The sequence below is a fragment of the Oncorhynchus keta genome, chromosome 2 (genome assembly GCF_023373465.1).
Source record: "Oncorhynchus keta strain PuntledgeMale-10-30-2019 chromosome 2, Oket_V2, whole genome shotgun sequence".
In the NCBI taxonomy this organism is placed as follows: Eukaryota; Metazoa; Chordata; class Actinopteri; order Salmoniformes; family Salmonidae; genus Oncorhynchus; species Oncorhynchus keta.
In genome coordinates, this window is record NC_068422.1 from 6,592,828 (window position 1) to 6,619,478 (window position 26,651).

The 26,651-nt window shown below is 43.8% G+C and overlaps 1 protein-coding gene and 1 long non-coding RNA gene across 4 annotated transcripts; one reads left to right on the plus strand and one right to left on the minus strand.

The window, feature by feature from the left end:
• Positions 1 to 249: 249 nt before the first annotated feature.
• Positions 250 to 26,548, minus strand: LOC118374346 (rho-related GTP-binding protein RhoU-like). Of its 2 annotated transcripts, none has more exons than XM_052471220.1 (3): positions 24,736 to 26,548; positions 24,308 to 24,366; positions 250 to 1,055 (listed from the first exon to the last, which is right to left on the minus strand). In XM_052471220.1, the coding sequence occupies exons 1-3, from the start codon at positions 24,983 to 24,985 to the stop codon at positions 261 to 263; spliced, it is 1,104 nt and encodes a 367-aa protein (XP_052327180.1). In that variant the 5' UTR covers positions 24,986 to 26,548; the 3' UTR covers positions 250 to 260. The 2 variants fall into 2 exon arrangements, with proteins under 2 accessions (XP_052327180.1, XP_035616617.1); XM_035760724.2 differs by lacking the exon at positions 250 to 1,055 and adding an exon at positions 16,116 to 16,834 and having other exon boundaries at positions 24,736 to 25,757.
• Positions 14,490 to 15,095, plus strand: LOC127909468 (uncharacterized). Of its 2 annotated transcripts, none has more exons than XR_008071310.1 (3): positions 14,490 to 14,639; positions 14,796 to 14,899; positions 14,952 to 15,095. It is a non-coding gene; the product is annotated as an uncharacterized LOC127909468 (long non-coding RNA). The 2 variants fall into 2 exon arrangements; XR_008071311.1 differs by having other exon boundaries at positions 14,598 to 14,743.
• Positions 26,549 to 26,651: the final 103 nt, after the last annotated feature.

Genomic DNA, 26,651 nt, shown 5'->3' on the forward strand with positions numbered 1-26,651 from the left:
TGTAATTCTAGGAGGGAGAAAGAGAGCAGTTGGAGATTTTCTGAAAATACCCTTTCTCTACATGGGAATGGGTCTTTATCTAGACTACTTGTTACTGTGGCTTAGTTTACATTTACATTTTACATTTAAGTCATTTAGCAGACGCTCTTATCCAGAGTGACTTACAAATTGGTGCATTCACCTTATGACATCCAGTGGAACGGCCACTTTACAATAGTGCATCTAAATATTTTAAGGGGGGTGAGAAGGATTACTTTATCCTATCCTAGGTATTCCTTAAAGAGGTGGGGTTTCAGGTGTCTCCGGAAGGTGGTGATTGACTCCGCTGTCCTAGCGTCGTGAGGGAGTGTGTTCCACCATTGGGGAGCCAGAGCAGCAAACAGTTTTGACTGGGCTGAGCGGGAACTGTACTTCCTCAGTGGTAGGGAGGCGAGCAGGCCAGAGGTGGATGAACGCAGTGCCCTTGTTTGGGTGTAGGGCCTGATCAGAGCCTGGAGGTACTGAGGTGCCGTTCCCCTCACAGCTCCGTAGGCAAGCACCATGGTCTTGTAGCGGATGCGAGCTTCAACTGGAAGCCAGTGGAGAGAGCGGAGGAGCGGGGTGAGGTGAGAGAACTTGGGAAGGTTGAACACCAGACGGGCTGCGGCGTTCTGGATGACTTGTAGGGGTTTAATGGCACAGGCAGGGAGCCCAGCCAACAGCGAGTTGCAGTAATCCAGACGGGAGATGACAAGTGCCTGGATTAGGACCTGCGCCGCTTCCTGTGTGAGGCAGGGTCGTACTCTGCGGATGTTGTAGAGCATGAACCTACAGGAACGGGCCACCGCCTTGATGTTAGTTGAGAACGACAGGGTGCTGTCCAGGATCACGCCAAGGTTCTTAGCGCTCTGGGAGGAGGACACAATGGAGTTGTCAACCGTGATGGCGAGATCATGGAACGGGCAGTCCTTCCCCGGGAGGAAGAGCAGCTCCGTCTTGCCGAGGTTCAGCTTGAGGTGGTGATCCGTCATCCACACTGATATGTCTGCCAGACATGCAGAGATGCGATTCGCCACCTGGTCATCAGAAGGGGGAAAGGAGAAGATTAATTGTGTGTCGTCTGCATAGCAATGATAGGAGTTTAGAGGCAAAACATGCCTGCATTAAAGGACTTGTGTTTCCTACTGAGCCTATGGTGTTTCAGATGCAATGTATTACAAGAGTAAGCAGGCATTGACCATTCAAATAACACAATGACCTTTACACATGATGCATACCTGAACAGTAAGGTTAACAGATAAAAGCTGTTACAGACAAAAAAGGAAAGAAAAATATGATTTGAGGGGAAATTAAGAGTTTACTTAAGCAGTTATACAAAATGTATCTCCAGCACATTCGGTATAGATGAGGCTAGCAGATGGGGTAGTCCAGCCACCTGTTACTCTCTTCCTCATGGAAAGGATGAACAGCCATATGTTACTCTGTTACTCTCCTCCTCATGGAAAGGATGAACAGCCATATGTTACTCTGTTACTCTCTTCCTCATGGAAAGGAGGAACAGCCATATGTTACTCTGTTACTCTCTTCCTCATGGAAAGGATGAACAGCCATATGTTACTCTGTTACTCTCCTCCTCATGGAAAGGAGGAACAGCCATATGTTACTCTGTTACTCTCTTCCTCGTGGAAAGGATGAACAGCCATATGTTACTCTATTACTCTCTTCCTCATGGAAAGGATGAACAGCCATATGTTACTCTGTTACTCTCTTCCTCATGGAAAGGATGAACAGCCATATGTTACTCTGTTACTCTCCTCCTCATGGAAAGGATGAACAGCCATATGTTACTCTGTTACTCTCCTCCTCATGGAAAGGATGAACAGCCATATGTTACTCTATTACTCTCCTCCTCATGGAAAGGATGAACAGCCATATGTTACTCTGTTACTCTCCTCCTCATGGAAAGGATGAACAGCCATATGTTACTCTGTTACTCTCTTCCTCGTGGAAAGGATGAACAGCCATATGTTACTCTATTACTCTCTTCCTCATGGAAAGGATGAACAGCCATATGTTACTCTGTTACTCTCTTCCTCATGGAAAGGATGAACAGCCATATGTTACTCTGTTACTCTCCTCCTCATGGAAAGGATGAACAGCCATATGTTACTCTGTTACTCTCTTCCTCATGGAAAGGATGAACAGCCATATGTTACTCTGTTACTCTCTTCCTCATGGAAAGGATGAACAGCCATATGTTACTCTGTTACTCTCCTCCTCATGGAAAGGATGAACAGCCATATGTTACTCTGTTACTCTCCTCCTCATGGAAAGGATGAACAGCCATATGTTACTCTGTTACTCTCCTCCTCATGGAAAGGATGAACAGCCATATGTTACTCTGTTACTCTCCTCCTCATGGAAAGGATGAACAGCCATATGTTACTCTGTTACTCTCCTCCTCATGGAAAGGATGAACAGCCATATGTTACTCTGTTACTCTCCTCCTCATGGAAAGGATGAACAGCCATATGTTACTCTCCTACTCAGCGGAATGATGAGCAGCCATCTGTTACTCTCCTCATGGGAATGATGAACAACCATCTGTTACTCTCCTAAGGGAAATGATGAACAGCCATCTGTTACTCTCCTCATGGGAATGATGAACAGCCATCTGTTACTCTCCTAAGGGAAATGATGAGCAGCCATCTGTTACTCTCCTCATGGGAATGATGAACAGCCATCTGTTACTCTCCTAAGGGAAATGATGAACATCCATCTGTTACTCTCCTCAGGGAAATGATGAACATCCATCTGTTACACTCCTCAGGGAAATGATGAACATCCATCTGTTACAATCCTCAGGGAAATGATGAACAGCCATCTGTTACAATCCTCAGGGAAATGATGAACAGCCATCTGTTACTCTCCTCAGGGGAATGATGAACAGCCATCTGTTACTCTCCTCAGGGGAATGATGAACAGCCATCTGTTACAATCCTCAGGGAAATGATGAACAGGGCCTTTTTCTCATCCAACATTTGGAATTGATTAAAGGAGCACACACACACAACCTGTTTTGTGGTTATTCCAACCACTAGTAACTTTAACAGCCCAAACATTGCCTCTCAGATCCAATAACTAGCTGTGCTAACTCCCCATAAACAATCACATATACTGAAATTGTTTGCCACAACTATGGGTCCAGTCTCTTGAACAGCACACACTGTGTATATGCAGAATTTCAGGGTCGGGTTTTGAGGATAACCAGAAATGTCTGATGTGGGCCCAGTTAAAGACGTCATGGGGTGTCTTGTTTGCTCTTATGTAGACTTCTACCAGAGTGATCTGAGAGTGGACTCAAGAGATATCTATTTTTGTAAATAACAGCTGGTGCACGATATCTGAGAGTTGAGTGACTTCCGGCGCCGACAGAGATGGCCGCCTCGCTACGCGTTCCTGGGAAACTATGCAGTTTTTTGTTTTTTTTTACGTGTAATTTCTTACATTAGTACCCCAGGTCATCTTAGGTTTCATTGCATACAGTCGAGAAGAACTACTGAACATAAGAGCAGCGTCAACTCACCATCAGTACGACCAAGAATATGACTTTCGTGAAGCGGATCCTGTGTTCTGCCTTTCACCCAGGACAACGGAATGGATCCCAGCCGGCGACCCAAAAAAACAACTTCATAAAAGAGGGAAACGGAGCGGTCTTCTGGTCAGACTCCGGAGACGGGCACATCGTGCACCACTCCCTAGCATACTTCTCGCCAATGGCCAGTCTCTTGACAACAAGGTTGATGAAATCCGAGCAAGGGTAGCATTCCAGAGGGACATCAGAGACTGTAACGTTCTTTGCTTCACGGAAACATGGCTCACTGGAGAGACGCTATCGGAGTCGGTGCAGCCAACTGGTTTCTCCACGCATCGCGCAGACAGAAACAAACATCTTTCTGGTAAGAAGAGGGGCAGGGGCGTATGCTTCATGGTTAACGTGGCGTGGTGTGATCATAACAACATACAGGTACTCAAGTCCTTCTGTTCACCTGATTTAGAATTCCTCACAATCAAATGTCGACCGCATTATCTACCAAGAGAATTCTCTTCGATTATAATCACAGCCGTATATATTCCCCCCCAAGCAGACACATTGATGGCTCTGAACAAACTTTATTTGACTCTTTGCAAACTGGAATCCATTTATCAGGAGGCTGCATTCATTGTAGCTGGGGATTTTAACAAGGCTAATCTGAAAACAATACTCCCTAAATTTTATCAGCATATCGTTTTCGCAACCAGGGCTGGAAAAACCTTGGATCACTGCTATTCTAACTTCCGCGGCGCATATAAGGCCCTGCCCCACCCTCCTTTCGGAAAAGCTGACCACGACTAAAATTTGTTGATCCCTGCCTACAGACAGAAACTAAAACAAGAAGCTCCTGCGCTGAGGTCTGTTCAATGCTGGTCCGACCAATCTGATTCCACACTCCAAGACTGCTTCCATCACGTGGACTGGGATATGTTTCGTATTGCGTCAGACAACAACATTGACGAATACGCTGATTCGGTGAGCAAGTTCATTAGAACGTGCGTTGAAGATGTCGTTCCCATAGCAACGATTAAAACATTCCCAAACCAGAAACCGTGGATTGATGGCAGCATTCGCGTGAAACTTAAAGCCCGAACTACTGCTTTCAATCAGGGCAAGGTGACTGGAAACATGACCGAATACAAACAGTGTAACTATTCCCTCCGCGAGGCAATCAAACAAGCTAAGCGTCAGTATAGAGACAAAGTAGAATCTCAATTCAACGGCTCAGACACAAGAGGTATGTGGCAGGGTCTACAGTCAATCACAGATTACAAAAAGAAAACCAGCCCCATCACGGACCAGGATGTCTTGCTCCCAGGCAGACTAAATAACTTTTTTGCCTGCTTTGAGGACAATACAGTGCCACTGACACGGCCCGCAACTAAAACATGCAGACTCTCTTTCACTGCAGCCGACGTGAGGAAAACATTTAAACGTGTCAACGCAGGCCCAGACGGCATCCCCAACCGCGCCCTCAGAGCATGCGCAGACCAGCTGGCTGGTGTGTTTACGGACATATTCAATCAATCCCTATCCCAGTCTGTTGTTCCCACATGCTTCAAGAGGGCCATCATTGTTCCTGTTCCCAAGAAAGCTAAGGTAACTGAGCTAAACGACTACCGCCCCGCCCCGTAGCACTCACTTCCGTCATCATGAAGTGCTTTGAGAGACTAGTCAAGGATCATATCACCTCCAACCGACCTGACACCCTAGACCCACTCCAATTTGCTTTCCTCCCAAATAGGTCCACAGACGATGCAATCTCAACCACACTGCACACTGCCCTAACCCATCTGGACAAGAGGAATACCTATGTGAGAATGCTGTTCATCGACTACAGCTCGGCATTTAACACCATAGTGCCCTCCAAGCTCGTCATCAAGCACGAGACCCTGGGTCTCGACCCCGCCCTGTGCAACTGGGTACTGGACTTCCTGACGGGCCGCCCCCAGGTGGTGAGGGTAGGCAACAACATTTCCACCCCGCTGATCCTCAACACTGGGGCCCCACAAGGGTATGTTCTGAGCCCTCTCCTGTACTCCCTGTTCACCCGCGACTGCGTGGCTACGCACGGCTCCAACTCAATCATCAAGTTTGCGGACGACACAACAGTGGTAGGCTTGATTACCAACAATGACGAGACGGCCTTCAGGGAGGAGGTGAGGGCCCTCTGAGTGTGGTGTCAGGAAAATAACCTCACACTCAACGTCAACAAAACTAAGAAGATGATTGATGTACTTCTGGAAACAGCAGAGGGAACACCCCCCTATCCACATTGATGGAACAGTAGTGGAGAGGGTAGTAAGTTTTAAGTTCCTCGGCGTACACATCACAGACAAACTGAATTGGTCCCCCCACACAGACAGCATCGTGAAGAAGGTGCAGCAGCGCCTCTTCAACCTCAGGAGGCTGAAGAAATTTGGCTTGTCACCAAAAGCACTCACAAACTTCTACAGATGCACAATCGAGAGCATCCTGTCGGGCTGTATCACCGCCTGGTACGGCAACTGCTCCGCCCACAACCGGAAGGCTCTCCAGAGGGTAGTGAGGTCTGCACAACGCATCACCGGGGGCAAACTACCTGCCCTCCAGGACACCTACACCACCTGATGTCACAGGAAGGCCATAAAGATCATCAAGGACAACAACCGCCCGAGCCACTGCCTGTTCACCCCGCTATCATCCAGAAGGCGAGGTCAGTACAGGTGCATCAAAGCTGGGACCGAGAGACTGTAAAACAGCTTCTATCTCAAGGCCATCAGACTGTTAAACAGTCACCACTAACATTGAGTGGCTGCTGCCAACACACTGACTCAACTCCAGCCACTTTAATAATGGGAACTGATGGGAAATGATGTAAAATATATCACTAGCCACTTTAAACAATGCTACCTAATATAATGTTTACATACATATGAGATTAATAATGGAGGGTATATGTATATACTGTACTCTATATCAGCTACTGCATCTTTATGTAACACATGTATCACTAGCCACTTTAACTATGCCACTTTGTTTACATACTCATCTCATATGTATATACTGTACTCAATACCATCTACTGTATCTTGCCTATGCCGCTCTGTACCATCACCCATTCATATATCTTTATGTACATATTCTTTATCCCCTTACACTTGTGTCTATAAGGTAGTAGTTTTGGAATTGTTAGCTAGATTACTTGTTGGTTATTATTGCATTGTCGGAACTAGAAGCACAAGCATTTCGCTACACTCGCATTAACATCTGCTAACCATGTGTATGTGACAAATAACATTTTATTTTATTTTATTTGATCTAAGGAAGTCTCGAGCTATTGCTCGCCTGAGATCTCATGATAAGCTGTAGACCACATTATCTATCTGTATTTTTCGTAGCTGTTTACCATCACAGTCAGAGGCTGGCACTAAGATAGCATTGAATGAGCTGTATTCCACTGTAAGCAAACAAGAAAACGCTCACCCAGAGCCGGCAAATTTAATGCAGGGCAACTTAAATCCGTTTTACCAAATTTCTATCTGCATGTTAAATGTACAACCAGAGGGGGAAAAAACTCTGGACCACCTTTACTCCACACACAGAGATGCATACAAAGCTCTCCCTCGCCCTCCATTTGACAAATCTGACCATTATTCTATCCTCCAGATTCCTGCTTACAAGCAAAACATTTAAGCAGGAAGCACCAGTGACTAGATCAATTAAAAAGTGGTCAGATGAAGCAGATACAAAGCTACAGGACTGTTTTGCTAGCACAGACTGGAACATGTTCTGGGATTCTTCCGATGGCATTGAGGAGTACACCACATCAGTCATTGGCTTCATCATTAAGTGCATTGATGACATTGTCCCCACAGTGCGTACATACCTCAACCAGAAGCCATGGATTACAGGCAACTGCACGAAGATAAAGGCTAGAGCTTCCGCTTTCAAAGAGCGGGACTCTAACCCGGAAGCTTATAAGAAATCCCGCTATGCCCTCCGACGAACTATCAAACAGGCAAAGCGTCAATACAGGACTAAGATTGAATCGTACTACACTCGTCAGATGTGGCACGGCTTGAAAACCATTACAGACTACAAAGGGAAGCACAGCTGCTCAGTGACACAAGCCTACCAGACAAGCCAAACTACTTCTATGCTCGCTTCGAGGCAAATAACACTGAAACATGCATGAGAGCACCAGCTGTACCGGAAGACTGTGTGATCACGCTCTCCGCAGCCGATGTGATTAAGACCTTTAAACAGGTCAACATTCACAAGGCCGCAGGGCCAGATGGATTACCAGGACGTGTACTGCGAGCATGCGCTGACCAACTGGCAAGTGTCTTCACCAACATTTTCAACTTCTCTCTGTCCGAGTCTGTAATACCAACATGTTTTAAGCAGACCACTATAGCCTGTTCCCAAGAACACTAAGGTAACCTGCCTAAATGACTACCGACCCGTAGCACTCACGTCTGTAGTCATGAAGTGCTTTGAAAGGCTTGCCATGGCTCACATCAACACCATTAACACCAAACCCTAGACCCACTCCAATTTGCATACCGGCCCAACAGATCCACAGATGATGCAATCTCTTTTGTACTCCACACTGCTCTTTCCCACCTGGACAAAAGGAACACCTATGTGAGAATGCTATTCATATATCACAGCTCAGTGTTCAAAACCATAGTGCCCTCAATGCTCATCAATTAGATAAGGACCCTGTGACTAAACACCTCCCTCTGCAACTGGATCCTGGACTTCCTGACGGGCCGCCCCCAGGGGCCTCTCAGGGGTGCCTGCTGTCCTCTCATGTACTCCCTGTTCACTCAATACTGCACGGCCAGGCACGACTCCAACACTATCTTTAAGTTTGCCGATGACACAACAGTGAGTGAGCCTATAGGGAGGTCAGAGACCTGGCCGTGTGGTGCCAGGACAACAATCTCTCCCTCAATGTGATCAAGACAAAGGAGATGATTGTGGACTACAGGAAAAAGAGGACCAAGCATGCCCCCATTCTCATCGACAGGGCTGCAGTTGAGGATGTTGAGAGCTTCAAGTTCCTTGGTGTCCACATCACCAACAACCTAATATGGTTGAAGCACACCAAGTCGTGAAGAGGGCATGAAAAAACCTATTCCCCCTCAGGAGACTGAAAAGTATTGGCATGGGACCTCAGATCCTCAAAAGGTTATTCAGCTGCACCATCGAGAGCATCCTGACTGGTTGCATCGCTGCCTGGTATGGCAACTGCTCAGCCTCCGACCGCAAGGCACTACAGAGGGTAGTGCGAACAGCCCAGTGCATCACTGGGGCCAAGCTTCCTGCCATCCAGGACCTCTATACCAGGCAGTGCCAGAGGAAGGCCCTAAAAATTGTCAAAGACTCCAGCCACCCTAGTCATAGACTGTTCTCTCTGCTACCGCACGGCAAGCGGTATTGGAGCGCCAAGTCTAGGTCCAAGAGACTTCTTAACAGCTTCTACCCCAAGCCATAAGACTCTTGAACACCTAATCAAATGGCTACCCAGACTATTTGCATTGACCCCCCTCTTTTACACCGCTGCTACTACTTGTTATCATCTATGCATAGTCACTTTAATAACTCTACCTCCATGTACATATTACCTCAACTACCCGGTGCCCCCACACATTGACTCTGTACCGGTACCCTCTTGTATATAGTCTCGCTATTGTTATTATACTGCTTAATTACTTGTTACTTTTATTTCTTATTCTTATCCATATTTTTTTAAACTGCATTGTTGGTTAGGAGCTCGTAAGTAAGCATTTCACTGTAAGGTGAAACCTGTTGTATTCAGCGCATGTGACTAATACAATTTGATATGATGTTTTCCTCATTTCACCCATCTTGTATTTATACACTGTATTCAAAGAAGAGCATTAGTAGGTCTGGGGTATTCAGACTAAGTCCTCACTGTTGCCTTTCTCTGTCACGCAAAGAGAAACAAGTGGATCATAACTTCCGGCTAGTGACGACCTGGCCAGCAGCCCAATTACTTTTCAACATCCATCCAGACTTGAGCCTCTTAGAAGTCACAGCTTTACTTGATCTGCCAAGTCCCTCTGTTCTGCTTGCAACTCTATGCACCACGTTTGAAACTCTGGGATACCGTTTGGCTTTTCTGCAGGTGTGCTGTACAGGTACTCTAGCAAATCTATCAGGCCACCGGTATCTCTCCCCCACTCTTTAAGAAGTTATGGAACTTGTCTTGCGGGACTTTCTTCATAGGTGATTGTGGGCATCAGTGTGCATACGTCAAAACATGTTATCTGTACCATCTAGACATCATTTATTCTGTTCTAAGTTGAAGCAGTTATTTGTCATGTGGTTTTGTATGTTTGGGCAAGACCTCTACAAATTGCACCGCCAACACCTCTACACATTGCACCGCCAACACCTCTACACATTGCACCGCCAACACCTCTACACATTGCACCGCCAACACCTCTACACATTGCACCGCCAACACCTCTACACATTGCACCGCCAACACCTCTACACATTGCACCGCCAACACCTCTACACATTGCACCGCCAACAACTCTACACATTGCACCGCCAACACCTCTACACATTGCACCGCCAACACACACACATTGCACCGCCAACACACACACACATCTTTGCAATATGAAACAATCACAAAAAAAGTGGCCTTAAAATGTCTCAGTCATTAAGCAGGGCCAGCTGCGGGCTGAGAAAAAAAGAGCAGGCTGTCAGGCTACCGAACGTTTGAGTGACTCACACAGACGCCAGATGAATTGGCCTAACGGCTCATAGAGTTGTGACTACAAGTGAAAGCATAAGAGGGCTTTCCAAATCAACTTGTTTCTTCATATTTCCATTTCAACTGCATAAACTCTCCTTATTGAACTACATTTCTACAATATTGACCTAAGCACAACTGTATATGGATTCTGTTAGTACAATTAAACTATCCACTATTGAGCCATAGTTGGTCGATCAATCAAGCATTAAGTTGTAATAACTACGTAATTACAAAACTCACAAAGGAAAAGAGCTTCAGAGGCAAAACCAGAAACAAATCCATTCCAATGTAACAAACACAAAATCCAGCATGTATACCAAATATTCTTTCTTTTCCAAAGGTATCAAACTACAGACAAACGGGATCTTTGTCCTAACATGACACTGAATACAAGCTGTTATTTCACCACAGCGCCATCCCCAACAGAGCCCTGAACAGAGATCCTTGAACCTCCACGTTTGCTGGAAGTCATAGCTTACTTGGAAATACACTGAGTGTACAAAACATTAGGAACACCTGCTCTTTCCATGACATAGACACAACTGTGGGAAGCACTGGAGTCAACATGGTGACAACTTGTTGAGTCCATGCCATGATGAATTGAATTGAGGCTGTTCTGAGGGCAAAAGGGGGTGCAACTCAATATTAATGTTTTGTCCACTCAGTATAGTACAAGAGTATAGTACACCATGTGATTTGCACTGTTACAAAGAGAAGCATTTGAAGAAATGCATCGTCGTAAAATGCATTCGTATTGATGATATACAGTACCAGTCAAAGGTTTGGACACAACTACTCAATCAAGGGTTTTTCTTTATTTTTACTATTTTCTACATTGCAGAATAATAGTGAAGAGATCTAAACTATGAAATAGCACATATGGAATCATGTAGTAACCAGAAAAGTGTTAAACAAATCCAAAATATATTTTAAAAATTAGATTCTTCAAAGTAGCCACCATTTGCCTTGATGACAACTTTGTACAACCTTGGCATTCTCTCAACCAGCTTCACCTGGAATGCTTTCCAAAAAGTCTTGAAGGAGTTCCCACATATGCTGAGCACTTGTTGGCTGCTTTTCCTTCACTCTGCAGTCCAACTCATGGCACACCAACTCAATTTGGTTGAAGTCGGGTGATTGTGGAGGCCAGGTCATCTGATACAGCACTCCATCACTCTCCTTCTTGGTCAAATAGTCCATACACAGCCTGGAGGTGTGTTGGGTCATTGTCCTGTTAAAAAAAATGATCGTCCCACTAAACGCAAAACAGATGGGATGGTGTATCGCTTCAAAATGCTGTGGTAGCCATGCTGGTTAAGTGTGCCTTGAATTCTAAATAAATCACAAACAGTGTCACCAGAAAAGCACCCACACACCATCACACCTCCTCCTCCATGCTTCACGGTGGGAACCACACATGCGGAGATCATCCGTTCACCTGCTCTGCATCTCACAAAGACACAACGGATGGATCCAAAAACCAAAAATTTGCACTCATCAGACCAAAGGACAGATTTCCACCTGTCTAATGTCCATTGCTTGTGTTTCTTGGCCCAAATAAGCCTCTTCTTATTATTGGTGTCCTATAATAGGAGTTTCTTTGCAGCAATTCGATCTCCTCTGAACAGTTGAGATGTGTCTGTTGAACTCTTCTGTGAAGCATTTATTTTGGCTGCAATATCTGAGGCTGGTAACTCTACTGAACTTATTCTCTGCAGCAGAGGTAACTTTTATTTTCCTGTGGCCGTCCTCGTGAGAGCCAGTTTCACCATAGCGCTTGATGGTTTTTGCGACTGCACTTGAAGAAACTTTCAAAGTTCTTGAAATGTTCCAGATTGACTGACCTTCATGTCTTAAAGTAATGATGGACTGTTGTTTATCTTTGCTTATTTGAGCTGTTCTTGCCATAATATGGACTTGGTCTTTTACCAAATAGGGCCATATTCTGTATACCACCCCTACCTTGTCACAGCAACTGATTGGCTCAAACACATTAATTAACTTTTAACAAGGCACACCTGTGTCACATCCTGCCGTGATTGGGAGTCCCATAGGTCGGCGCGCAATTGGCCCAGCGTCGTCCAGGTTTGGCCGGGGTAGGCCGTCATTGTAAATAAGAATTTGTTCTTAACTGATTTGCCTAGTTAAATCAAATTAAATGTGTAATTTAAATGCATTCCAGATGACTACCTCATAAAGCTGGTTGGGAAAATGCCAAAAGTGTACAAAGCTGTCATCAAGGCTACTTTGAAGAATCTCAAATATAAAATATATTTTGATATAACAATTTTTTTGGTTACTGCATGATTCCATATGTGTTATTTCATTGTTTAGATGTCTTCACTACTATTCTACAATGTAGAAAATAGTCCAAATAAAGAAAAACCCTTGAATGAGTAGGCGTGTCCACACTTTTGACTGGTACTGTAATCCCTGCAATACTGAGAAACTGGACATGGAAGAAGTTTGAAAATATATATCTTGTATTTCATAAGGAGGAGATAAAATCACTAGCTGTATATATTATTTATTCATGGTTATGATTAACATTGAACTGACCGTTGAGGCAGCATGGTCGACTAAGAGTGATCCAGTAAAACATTAACTTCTCCATTGTCTGTCTTCCACTATAATTCCCTTTCAGAGGTCCATCACACATCTAAGGAGGTGAACCTGATCATACATTAAACTATTGTTTAGCCCAAGGTTTAGTTTGGCATTCTACTGGAAGAGCTTGAGTTACAATGCTTGAAAAACAAATCTCTGAAAGAGGTGACAGTTATCACCATAGAGATCCTATTACATTACTACAGGGGCTATGTCATAAAACCTCAAAGGTACAGAATGGGGTCAAAATGGTAGCCATATTGGTCAGGGAGAAATACAAAACCTGTACTGGGGTGCGTGTTGGTGGCAGGGAAGTCAGGCGCAGGAGAACGAACTTGGTATAAAAGGAGTCGTTTAATAAATGCTCACAAACTCCGAAAACCAAAATATACAAAATAATAAAAGTGTGTTCAAAACCCGTCACACACCAGAACATAACTTGCACATAACATGCAATCAAACAATCACCGACAAGGACAATGAGGGGAAACAGAGGGTTAAATACACAACATGTAATTGATGGGATTGGAACCAGGTGTGGAGGAAGACAAGACAAAACCAATGGAAAATGAAAAATGGATCAACGATGGCTTGAAGGTCGGTGACGTCGACCACCGAACGCCGCCCGAACAAGGAGAGGGACTGACTTCGGCGGAAGTCGTGACAAAACCAGTGTAATTAGAATGAATGGCAGTAGAGGCATAGGAGATGCATGTATCAGAAATAGAATTATAATCAACAAATAATATTGTCATATAATTATAAATACAGTTTATACAGGTTTTATACCAACTGCCTGTATAAATAGCCTCTAAAATATATGTAAACTGACCATAAATGTCTCAGATTTTATTTTCTTGGAAAGTTGTGAGTGCTTTTATGATACAGTATCAGTAGTTGTTGCATTTACAACTTGTCTCAGTCCTATCATCAATTGATTTCGGCCAGTGTACGGCTGTAGTTTGACTGCATTGTTTGAATGGAATGTTGGCATATTGGCATTTAATTTGAACAATTAATGGAAAAATTCCTCTAAAACTGGCTGGCTAGCTAGCTAACAAACACACAGTGCAGATAAATTCTACACATTCATTGTTTCACACCATATCTTATCACAGCACTGTCAAACCATAGTTGACCAACTCGCTGACCAAAATGGCTGACCTTTGGACCATCTTAAGAATGTTCATGTCCATTTTAGTATTCTAATTCCAAATTCTATGGTTATCATTTTGAAATTCTAATAACCTCATCTCTATAGGTTAAATCAGAACACTGTATTGATAGAGATAGACATCACATGCCACAGTGATAGGAAAATAGGTATTGACAACTTTTTTTCAACATAATAAAATATTATGGTATTGTTAAGCTTGCTTGGGACAATTAACATACTCTTTCCAGTGTATTCGTTTTCAGAAACATATTGAATTATTTGCTCAGTCATTAATAACTACCTTACTCTGCTAGCTGTAAAGAGTTAACGTTGACTCAGTTGCAGTCAGCCCTGTACAGAGTAAGGTAGTTAAGAGTTAACGTTGACTCAGCTGCAGTCAGCCCTGTACAGAGTAAGGTAGTTAAGAGTTAACGTTGACTCAGCTGCAGTCAGCCCTGTACAGAGTAAGGTAGTTAAGAGTTAACGTTGACTCAGCTGCAGTCAGCCCTGTACAGAGTAAGGTAGTTAAGAGTTAACATTGACTCAGCTGCAGTCAGCCCTGTACAGAGTAAGGTAGTTAAGAGTTAACGTTGACTCAGCTGCAGTCAGCCCTGTACAGAGTAAGGTAGTTAAGAGTTAACATTGACTCAGCTGCAGTCAGCCCTGTACAGAGTAAGGTAGTTAAGAGTTAACGTTGACTCAGCTGCAGTCAGCCCTGTACAGAGTAAGGTAGTTAAGAGTTAACGTTGACTCAGCTGCAGTCAGCCCTGTACAGAGTAAGGTAGTTAAGAGTTAACATTGACTCAGCTGCAGTCAGCCCTGTACAGAGTAAGGTAGTTAAGAGTTAACGTTGACTCAGCTGCAGTCAGCCCTGTACAGAGTAAGGTAGTTAAGAGTTAACGTTGACTCAGCTGCAGTCAGCCCTGTACAGAGTAAGGTAGTTAAGAGTTAACGTTGACTCAGCTGCAGTCAGCCCTGTACAGAGTAAGGTAGTTAAGAGTTAACGTTGACTCAGCTGCAGTCAGCCCTGTACAGAGTAAGGTAGTTAAGAGTTAACGTTGACTCAGCTGCAGTCAGCCCTGTACAGAGTAAGGTAGTTAAGAGTTAACGTTGACTCAGCTGCAGTCAGCCCTGTACAGAGTAAGGTAGTTAAGAGTTAACGTTGACTCAGCTGCAGTCAGCCCTGTACAGAGTAAGGTAGTTAAGAGTTAACGTTGACTCAGCTGCAGTCAGCCCTGTACAGAGTAAGGTAGTTAAGAGTTAACGTTGACTCAGCTGCAGTCAGCCCTGTACAGAGTAAGGTAGTTAAGAGTTAACGTTGACTCAGCTGCAGTCAGCCCTGTACAGAGTAAGGTAGTTAAGAGTTAACGTTGACTCAGCTGCAGTCGGCCCTGTACAGAGTAAGGTAGTTAAGGGTTAACGTTGACTCAGCTGCAGTCGGCCCTGTACAGAGTAAGGTGTTTGTTTAAAACTCCTCAGGTGGTGCTATGGTGAAGTGAACCAAAGGTCAACAAGTCTAGTTAGAATTCCAGCACATAGCTAGAGACTGTGACCCTCATATGAGCTTAGACCGAACCCATGTCCTAATGTAAACAGCAGTTGGAAATCCTGAAAAACTATTTTTGAAAACAAAAATTCTGTTTCTGAGTGGTTTGTACATTAGACAACAAGCCAAATGAGGCTCTCCAATATGGGCTGGAAGAACAAGCATTCAAATACTGAACGTTACACAGTACTGTCCTCGCATTATCTGATTACCGCACAGATTGTTTTTATTTTTACCATAGACACTGCTAAATCAAAGAGATGGTAAATCCCACATCGGAAAGTTGACTCAATCTCATATGCTAAATTAATCTGAGTTTACATACTGTACACTTACCATGGGAAAGGTCAGAGTAAACCAGGTTAATAAAACAATGATATAACAACATAAGCCCTCCTGGTTATCAAGGGGGCTTCATCTTCCACAGTCGTCCATGTACAAGCTGCCCCCCTAGGATCATGGATATAAGGCAGTGGAAAGTCAATGAGTATTCTTTGAGGGAAGTCAGCTCTGTCTCCAGTGCAGCTCACCTTGGTAAAGCAAAAATAGCATGGGGTCATTGAGGCCTAACCTACACATAACTCAGATACTCCAGACCAAACCTGCATCCATATTCCAGTCACTGTTTTCCTTACTGCCCCTGAAGTCTGTTAACGTGCTGACATGGAAGCAAAATTGGAACCTATGCGTCCGTCCTGTCACACACACAGATAGAGGCTAAACCACGCAACAGTAATTCTTCCACCATGATTTAGAAAGCTTCTTCATCTTGTCTGGAGTCCGTTTTCTCAGTCGATGCTGCTGCTGACTGTCAGAGTGCTGGATGCTGGCCACGATGGCTGCGTCAAACACCTCTTTGAGGTTCTTCTGGGTGAGTGAGGAGCACTCCATGTATGACACGGCCCTCATGTCCTCGGCACACTGCTGGGCCTCCTGGGGCTCCACTGGCCTCTCTTTGTACTTAGCCAGCTCAATCAGAACATTAACATCCTCCCGCAGGTCTGACTGGGTGCCCACCAGAACCACCGGCGCCTGCGGGCAGTGCCGGCGAATCTCCGGCACCCATTTCTCTGTTACGTTCTGGAAGGAGGAGGGGCTGACGACACTGAAGCACAGCAGGAAGACGTCTGCGTTGGTGTAGCAGAGCGGACGCAGCTTGTCAAACTCATCCTGCAGGGACGAATGGAGAGGAGAGGGGGGTTCATGACACCACATGATAACAAGCAGAACCGAGAATGGGCAAGCTCAACTCAATAGCCCTCCTTGTGAAAAGGTCTTTGAGTACACTTAGAAAAAAAGGTGCCATCTAGAACCTAAAAGGGTTATTTGGCTGTCCCCATAGGAGAATCCTTTGAAGAACCTTTTATGGTTCCAGGTAGAACCCTTTCCACAGAGGGTTCAACATGGAACCCAAAAGGGTTCTACCTAACACCAAAAAGCGTTCTACCTGGAACCAAAAAGGGTTCTCCTATGGGGACAGCCGAATAACCCTTTCTTTCCAAGAGTGTATAGGGTTGACAAGGGCATCATCATAGCCAAGAGAAGGAAAATCCTGCCCTCATTGGCTATGTCACCATGTGCATGTCTGTAACTAGTGGCGCCTCAGCCTCATGACAAAGTGTCTCTGGCAAGCAGGAACACACAATCTGTGTCCACATCCTGAAAACCCATGACACCTGTATCAGTTTCAGTTAGCGTGACATGCCGTAGCGGTTCTGATTAGGGACAGCTCTTTCAGCGTAGCCTACAGTTGATTTGAATTTCCTCTAATGTTGCTGACTGACATGCAATTTAGTACTGAAGGTACTGTTCATGCCGACCAGCATATAATACACTAGAATGAATGCTAAATAGAAAAACTACCAATAGCTAAATTGTAGAGAAAGAGCATTGTTAAATTGCTAGAACATGACTATATTATAGATTTAAATAATTACTCTGAACATAAAATATAAACGCAACATGCAACAATTTCAAAGATTTGACTGAGTTACAGTTCATATGAAGAAATGAGGCCCTAATCTATGGATTTGACTGGAAAGGGGTGCAGCCATGGGTGGGCCTTGGAGGGCATAGGCCAACCAACTAGAAAGCCAGGTCCAGCCAATCAGAATAAGTTTTTCCCCACAAAAGGGCTTTATTAAAGACAGAAATACTCCTGAGCAACCCCCCTGCAGGCGAAGAAGCTGGATATGGAGGTACTGGGCTGGCGTGGTTACACATGGTCTGTGGTTGTGAGGCCGGACTGCCAAATTCTCTAAAATGACGGAGGCAGCTTATGGTAGAGAAATTAACATTCAAATATCTGGCAACAGCTCTGGTAGAAATTCCTGCAGTCATCATGCCAATTGCACACTCCCTCAAAACGTGAGACATCTGTGGCATTGTGTTGTGTAACAAAACGGCATATGGCCTTTTATTGTCCCTAGCACAAGGTGTACCTGTGTAATAAGACCCCAGACCTGACTGCCCTTAACCAACACAAAAACATCCTATGGCGTTCTGCATTAGCATCGAACAGCCCCCGTGATATGCAGCTGTTCAGGGAAGCTAGAAACCGTTATACACAGGCAGTTAGAAAAGCCAAGGCTAGCTTTTTCAAGCAGAAATTTGCTTCCTGCAACACTAACTCAAAAAAGTTCTGGGACACTGTAAAGTCCATGGAGAATAAGAACACCTCCTCCCAGCTGCCCAGTGCACTGAAGATAGGAAACACTGTCACCACTGATAAATCCACCATAATTGAGAATTTCAATAAGCATTTTTCTACGGCTGGCCATGCTTTCCACCTGGCTACTCCTACCCCGGTCAACAGCACTGCACCCCCAACAGCAACTCGCCCAAGCATTCCCCATTTCTCCTTCTCCCAAATCCATTCAGCTGATGTTCTGAAAGAGCTGAAAAATCTGGACCCCTACAAATCAGCCGGGCTAGACAATCTGGACCCTTTCTTTCTAAAAATTATTTGCAGAAATTGTTGCCACCCCTATTACTAGCCTGTTCAACTTCTCTTTCGTGTCGTCTGAGATTCCCAAAGATTGGAAAGCAGCTGCGGTCATCCCCCTCTTCAAAGGGGGGGACACTCTTGACCCAAACTGCTACAGACCTATATCTATCCTACCATGCCTTTCTAAGGTCTTCGAAAGCCAAGTCAACAAACAGATTACCGACCATTTCGAATCTCACCATACCTTCTCTGCTATGCAATCTGGTTTCAGAGCTGGTCATGGGTGCACCTCAGCCACGCTCAAGGTCCTAAACGATATCTTAACCGCCATCGATAAGAAACATTACTGTGCAGCCGTATTCATTGATCTGGCCAAGGCTTTCGACTCTGTCAACCACCACATCCTCATCGGCAGACTCGACAGCCTTGGTTTCTCAAATGATTGCCTCGCCTGGTTCACCAACTACTTCTCTGATAGAGTTCAGTGTGTCAAATCGGAGGGTCTGCTGTCCGGACTTCTGGCAGTCTCTATGGGGGTGCCACAGGGTTCAATTCTTGGACCGACTCTCTTCTCTGTATACATCAATGAGGTCGCTCTTGCTGCTGGTGAGTCCCTGATCCACCTCTACGCAGACGACACCATTCTGTATACTTCCGTCCCTTCTTTGGACACTGTGTTAACAACCCTCCAGGCAAGCTTCAATGCCATACAACTCTCCTTCCGTGGCCTCCAATTGCTCTTAAATACAAGTAAAACTAAATGCATGCTCTTCAACCGATCACTACCTGCACCTACCCGCCTGTCCAACATCACTACTCTGGACGGCTCTGACTTAGAATACGTGGACAACTACAAATACTTAGGTGTCTGGTTAGACTGTAAACTCTCCTTCCAGACCCATATCGAACATCTCCAATCCAAAGTTAAATCTAGAATTGGCTTCCTATTTTGCAACAAAGCATCCTTCACTCATGCTGCCAAACATACCCTTGTAAAACTGACCATCCTACTAATCCTCGACTTTGGCGATGTCATTTACAAAATAGCCTCCAATACCCTACTCAACAAATTGGATGCAGCCTATCACAGTGCAATCCGTTTTGTCACCAAAGCCCCATATACTACCCACCATTGCGACCTGTACGCTCTCGTTGGCTGGCCCTCGCTTCATACTCGTCGCCAAACCCACTGGGTCCATGTCATCTACAAGACCCTGCTTGGTAAAGTCCCCCTTATCTCAGCTCGCTGGTCACCATAGCATCTCCCACCTGTAGCACACGCTCCAGCAGGTATATCTCTCTAGTCACCCCCAAAACCAATTCTTTCTTTGGCCGCCTCTCCTTCCAGTTCTCTGCTGCCAATGACTGGAACGAACTACAAAAATCTCTGAAACTGGAAACACTTATCTCCCTCACTAGCTTTAAGCACCAACTGTTAGAGCATCTTACAGATTACTGCACCTGTACATAGCCCACCTACAATTTAGCCCAAACAACTACCTCTTTCCCAACTGTATTTAATTAATTAATTTATTTTGCTCCTTTGCACCCCATTATTTTTATTTCTACTTTGCACATTCTTCCATTGCAAAACTACCATTCCAGTGTTTTACTTGCTATATTGTATTTACTTTGCCACCATGGCCTTTTTTGCCTTTACCTCCCTTCTCACCTAATTTGCTCACATTGTATATAGACTTGTTTATACTGTATTATTGACTGTATGTTTGTTTTACTCCATGTGTAACTCTGTGTTGTTGTATCTGTCGAACTGCTTTGCTTTATCTTGGCCAGGTCGCAATTGTAAATGAGAACTTGTTCTCAACTTGCCTACCTGGTTAAATAAAGGTGAAATAAATAAAATTAATAAAAAATAATCATGCTGTTTAATCAGCGTCATGATATGCAACACCTGTCAGGTGGGTGGGTTATCTTGGCAAAGGAGAAATGGTCAATAACAGGGATGTAAACAAATTAGTGCACAAAATTAGAGAGAAACAAACATTTTGTGCATATGGGAAATATCTGGGAATTTTTATTTCAGCTCATGAAAACAACACTTTATATTTTTGTTTAGTATACATAAGACCATGTACCATAGTCCACACTTTGTCTGCCCCTGGAGCGGTGACATCATTTATATCACCAGCAAGAGTCCCTGAGTGGAGTGGTGACATCATTTATATCACCAGTTAAAGAGCCCCTGAGTGGAGTCGTGACATCATTTATATCACCAGTTAAAGAGCCCCTGAGTGGAGTGGTGACATCATTTATATCACCAGTTAAAGAGCCCCTGAGTGGAGTGGTGACATCATTTATATCACCAGTTAAAGAGCCCCTGAGTGGAGTGGTGACATCATTTATATCACCAGTTAAAGAGCCTGAGTGGAGTGGTGACATAATTTATATCACCAGTTAAAGAGTCCCTGAGTGGAGTGGTGACATCATTTATATCACCAGTTATAGAGCCCCTGAGTGGAGTGGTGACATCATTTATATCACCAGTTAAAGAGTCCCTGAGTGGAGTGGTGACATCCTTCATATCACCAGTTAAAGAGCCCCTGAGTGGAGTGGTGACATCATTTATATCACCAGCAAGAGTCCCTGAGTGGAGTGGTGACATCATTTATATCACCCGTTAAAGAGTCCCTGAGTGGAGTGGTGAAATCATTTATATCACCAGTTAAAGAGCCCCTGAGTGGAGCAGTGACATCATTTATATCACCAGTTAAAGAGCCCCTGAGTGGAGTGGTGACATCATTTATATCACCCGTTAAAGAGTCCCTGAGTGGAGTGGTGACATCCTTTATATCACCAGTTAAAGAGTCCCTGAGTGGAGTGGTGACATCCTTCATATCACCAGTTAAAGAGCCCCTGAGTGGAGTGGTGACATCATTTATATCACCAGCAAGAGTCCCTGAGTGGAGTGGTGACATCATTTATATCACCAGCAAGAGTCCCTGAGTGGATTGGTATTATCCTTTATATCACCAGTTAAAGAGTCCCTGAGTGGAGTGGTGACATCATTTACAAATCAATTTACATTACCAGTTAAAGAGCCCCTGAATGGAGCAGTGACATAATTTACATTACCAGTTAAAGAGCCCCTGAATGGAGCAGTGACATAATTTACATTACCAGTTAAAGAGCCCCTGAACGGAGCAGTGACATAATTTATATCACCAGTTAAAGAGCCCCTGAATGGAGCAGTGACATAATTTATAATCACCAACTATAGAGCCCCTGAACGGAGCGGTGACATAATTTATATCACCAGTTAAAGAGCCCCTGAATGGAGCAGTGACATAATTTACATTACCAGTTAAAGAGCCCCTGAGTGGAGCAGTGACATAATTTATATCACCAACTATAGAGCCCCTGAGTGGAGCAGTGACATAATTTATATCACCAACTAAAGAGCCCCTGAACAGAGCGGTGACATAATTTACATTACCAGTTAAAGAGCCCCTGAATGGAGCAGTGACATAATTTACATCACCAGCTATAGAGCCCCTGAGTGGAGTGGTGACATCATTTATGTCACCAGCAAGAGTCCCTGAGTGGAGTGGTGACATCCTTCATATCACCAGTTAAAGAGCCCCTGAGTGGAGCAGTGACATAATTTATATCACCAGCTATAGAGCCTCTGAGTGGAGCAGTGACATAATTTATATCACCAGCTATAGAGCCCCTGAATGGAGCAGTGACATAATTTCCATTACCAGTTAAAGAGCCCCTGAATGGAGCAGTGACATAATTTACATCACCAGCTATAGAGGCCCTGAATGGAGCAGTGACATCATTTCCATTACCAGTTAAAGAGCCCCTGAATGGAGCAGTGACATAATTTACATCACCAGCTATAGAGCCCCTGAACAGAGCGGTGACATAATTTATATCACCAGCTATAGAGCCCCTGGGTGGAGCAGTGACATAATTTACATCACCAGCTATAGAGCCCCTGAGTGGAGCAGTGACATAATTTATATCACCAGTTAAAGAGCCCCTGAATGGAGCAGTGACATAATTTATATCACCAGTTAAAGAGCCCGTGAGTGGAGTGCTGACATAATTTATATCACCAGTTAAAGAGCCCCTGAATGGAGCAGTGACATAATTTATATCACCAGTTAAAGAGCCCCTGAATGGAGCAGTGACATAATTTATATCACCAGTTAAAGAGCCCCGGAATGGAGCAGTGACATAATTTACATCACCAGCTATAGAGCCTCTGAATGGAGCAGTGACATCATTTACATTACCAGTTAAAGAGCCCAAGTGGAGTGATTACATAATTTATATCAGGTATAAGTGTGTGCTTATCTTCGCTAATATGTGTTTAGCTATTTTATCTGGCAAACTTATTACACAACGTTCATGTTACGTTTGCATATCTCCAATACATCTAGTTCTATAGGAGGCAAGATAACGGTGGCATTCCACTAAGATTATATTTTGTTGTTAATTGACAAAAGTGCATTCTATCACTCTCTCTCTCATCTGTTTCTCTGATACACCCAGCTTGTGTGTACCCATTGTTTCATGAGATTTTAATAGTGCATTTCCTTCCTCAGATGGTAGCAGCAAAGGGTCTCCAGATCATTTCTGATTGGCTGGGAGTTAATTAGCGGTATCAGGAACCCAATAAGGTCAACAACATCCCCAGGAAGAGTAGCTGCTGCTTCAGCAACAGCTAATGGGGATCCCAATAAAATACTAAAACATTGACAGTGAGGGATCCTGTATTTGGTATTCAGACAGTCTTCTGCATGCTTAGTATGCTAAATACATGGACACAGTTATGCCCAGAGGAGCAGGGTGACATTGAGCATTGAAAAGGTAATACATATTATTTTGTTGAATTGGCTCAGCCATTATCTCATATTTGTAGCACATCATGGGGTTGGGCGGGCAGGTGGCGCATGTGCTTTCACAATTATTTTGGGCTGTTTCATGAAAGCAAAATATTAATGCAAACGGAAATGTCATCTTGATTATATTTCAATGTAACCAAGGTTTAACTATGTTATAACAAAGTTATAACTATGATATAGCTTGCATTGTCTTGTAAAACATTATTTCAAAACAATTGAAAAGATCATTGGTGTCTAATGAAAAGACCATCGCCGCAGAGCCTCGCTGCTCTTTCTGCAAAGAGACAAAGCAGAAACCTATGAACCCACAGAGCTCAGCCTCCAGCCAGGGACTCTATCTGTGTCTAGACAGAACCGCTTTGGATCTCTTTGCCTGCGTTCCTGGGCTGTTTTCCACTGCGGACTCTCTCCAGCCTGCTCTGCACCTCAGAAACAGATCCATCTCGTGTTTCCTTTCCAGGCTCAGATTCAATTCATTACACTTATAAAGTTTCCTCTCTGTAATCCCCCCAAGCCTGTTACCCCCTCACATGTGGGGAAGACAGTATTTATCTGAGTAAGCTCATTTCTGGTGCAGACTCATGACTGGACAAAAACACTACTGTAGAGCATCAATTTAGACAGACAGATCCCTTATCTTCCTTACACTAGTAGACCATTTGAACCCATTCCGTACGTGTAGTTGCCTAGGGTGTTAGAAGACGTTTGAGACATTTAGGAACAGCAAAAAGGTCAACTTGTTTATTTTTAATGAATCCTTTACACTTCCAGGATTGTAGCGATCATATGAAACTGTCCTATAGGTGTATTTGAATGACAAACCTGCCCAGCTGTGTCACAAAGCTGCAGTTTCACTGGCTTGCCATCAACTGCCACAACCGCTGAAAGAAAAAAATATAACAAATTATACATTTAAATCAGCCACTATAACAAAGAATAAATTGGTAACCACAACGCAATTAAATACTTTTAAGGCCAGAAGTGTTGTTATGGACAAACTATTGAGTAACAATTACCATAGTGTTCCTGTTGCCAATGTAAGGCAGCAGACAGTTGACAAAAAAAAAAAAGATTTTTGTAAATCAGGCTGAGTTCAAATATAGAATTCATAGAAAACAATACCTGTTTTTCAGGTAACACCTATGCTGTTAAAAGTGCCAGATAAAACCAATTAATTGCCTAACCCAATAGGACGACAACAGGTCCTAATAGTCTACCCGATTTAAAAAGGCACATATTTATCAAGTTACCTGAAAAATTATCAAAGGCAGTTGGGACATATTTAGTTGGATATCCATTTGTGGTGTAGCTGACAATCAAGCTCGTCTTCCCAACTGCGCCGTCACCGACAAGCACACACTTCACTTTGCGCTCTCCGCCACCGGGCCGACACTTGGAGCCCGAAAACGACTCTCTGCTCCGAACCCTCCGAGGAGGAACCGGTGGGACCGCCGCCGACACCGCTACAGGTTTATAATCTCCGTCGCCCTGGGGTGGCATCGCCTTGTGGAACTGTCCAGCAACCAGTTAATCCTAGTTACGCCATACCATTAGTTTCCTAGATTTGACATCAACGGGACTTTCACAAGAACTGTCCCTTATATTCTGTAGTGTTCCATGGCTGGAAAAAGTTTTGCCTTTCTACAAAGACGATGTAGACACCTTGATGTCAATCCCCCATTGTACAGAAATAAATTCCTCAAGCAATAAATCCAATAGGTGAAAATGTTTCCACCCCGTAGGATTAGAAATGTATTTCCTGAATATTTTCGAAAGTTGTAGTTTGCACTCCACTCACCTACTCAGCCCTATGACTCTAAAAAAAAAAAATCAGCCTTCTACTCGTGAGCAACATGACATCATCAAACCACTGAGTCAGAAAAAACATTGCACCATTGACCAATAGCAACAAGCAAGCCCCTCGTAGATTGCACAAATATCCTACTCCGGTGGTAGAATTAGATTATTTTTGTGCAAAAATGTTTTTTTTTATGAACTAATTTATAAGGCTTCGTCTGTTCAATTGTTTCCAATGCTCTACTATTGATGGTTAAATTGTTACATAAATTGGGCACAATTCTTACAATTGTATCCCTCAGCCTGTTTGATCTCACCAACAATACTTCTCTCGGATGAAATGGCTGAGCGATGAAACAGTAGCTCAGGTCTGCCATCTTGTGGACTGTGACATGAAAGACGCTATATTGAAAATCTCTAAGAACAAATTCATATTTACAATGACGGCCTACACCGGGCAAACTGTCCCTTAACCCGGGCGACGCTGGGACAATTGTGAGCCACCCTATGGGACTCTCGAGCCCTGGTATCTTTCAAAAATAGAGTGGTGTCATCTGCAAACTCACATGATAATATCTGTCAACAATAGATATCCATTTTATATCGCTGGATTAAAAAAAAAAAAAAAACAGGTAAGAAGTTGGGTTGCAAGCAGTAAGAGGTCAATCAAAATTGGGCATCCTTGCCTAATTCCTCTTTTCAAATCTAGAAGTGCCATGCTTTCATTTAATGGAACTGGTCCCATTCATATGAATAATTTTAATAGTGCTACAAAATAATTCCCCAAAACCAAATTTCTCAAAGGAGAGAAATAGAAACTCAAGTTCCACCGTATGAAGGCTTTATAAAAGTTTAAGAATACAATGAAGCTATCATGGAAGTTTAGATCAGAATAGTGAATAAGGTCTAACACCAGTCGGATAGGATATTATTATATATATGTCTATTCCTCATGAAGCCAGATTGGGTATCTTCTTTAATTGAGCCCAACATTGCCTTCCTTCTTTTTGCAAATATGGAGGCTCATATTTTGTAGTCGTTATTGAGCAGACAGATTGGACGCCAATTATCGAGAAGCAAATATTTCTTGGGCTTAGGTATTAATGTAATCAGACCTCCGAGTCAAACTGGGAGAGCATTATATGCAATGCTTTTAGAAAAGACCTCCAACAGAAATGGGGCTAACTGTTGATAAAACGTTTGTAAAACTCAGCAGATATACCATCAGTCCCCGGAGACTGATTTTTAAGGTGTTCATTTATTCGATTGAACTCTTCAACTATAATAAGGTCGTCACACTGTTCCCTCTCTAGTGTTTTAATTGCAAATGGGCGATATGGCAGGAGCGCGAATTACACGGAACGTTTGC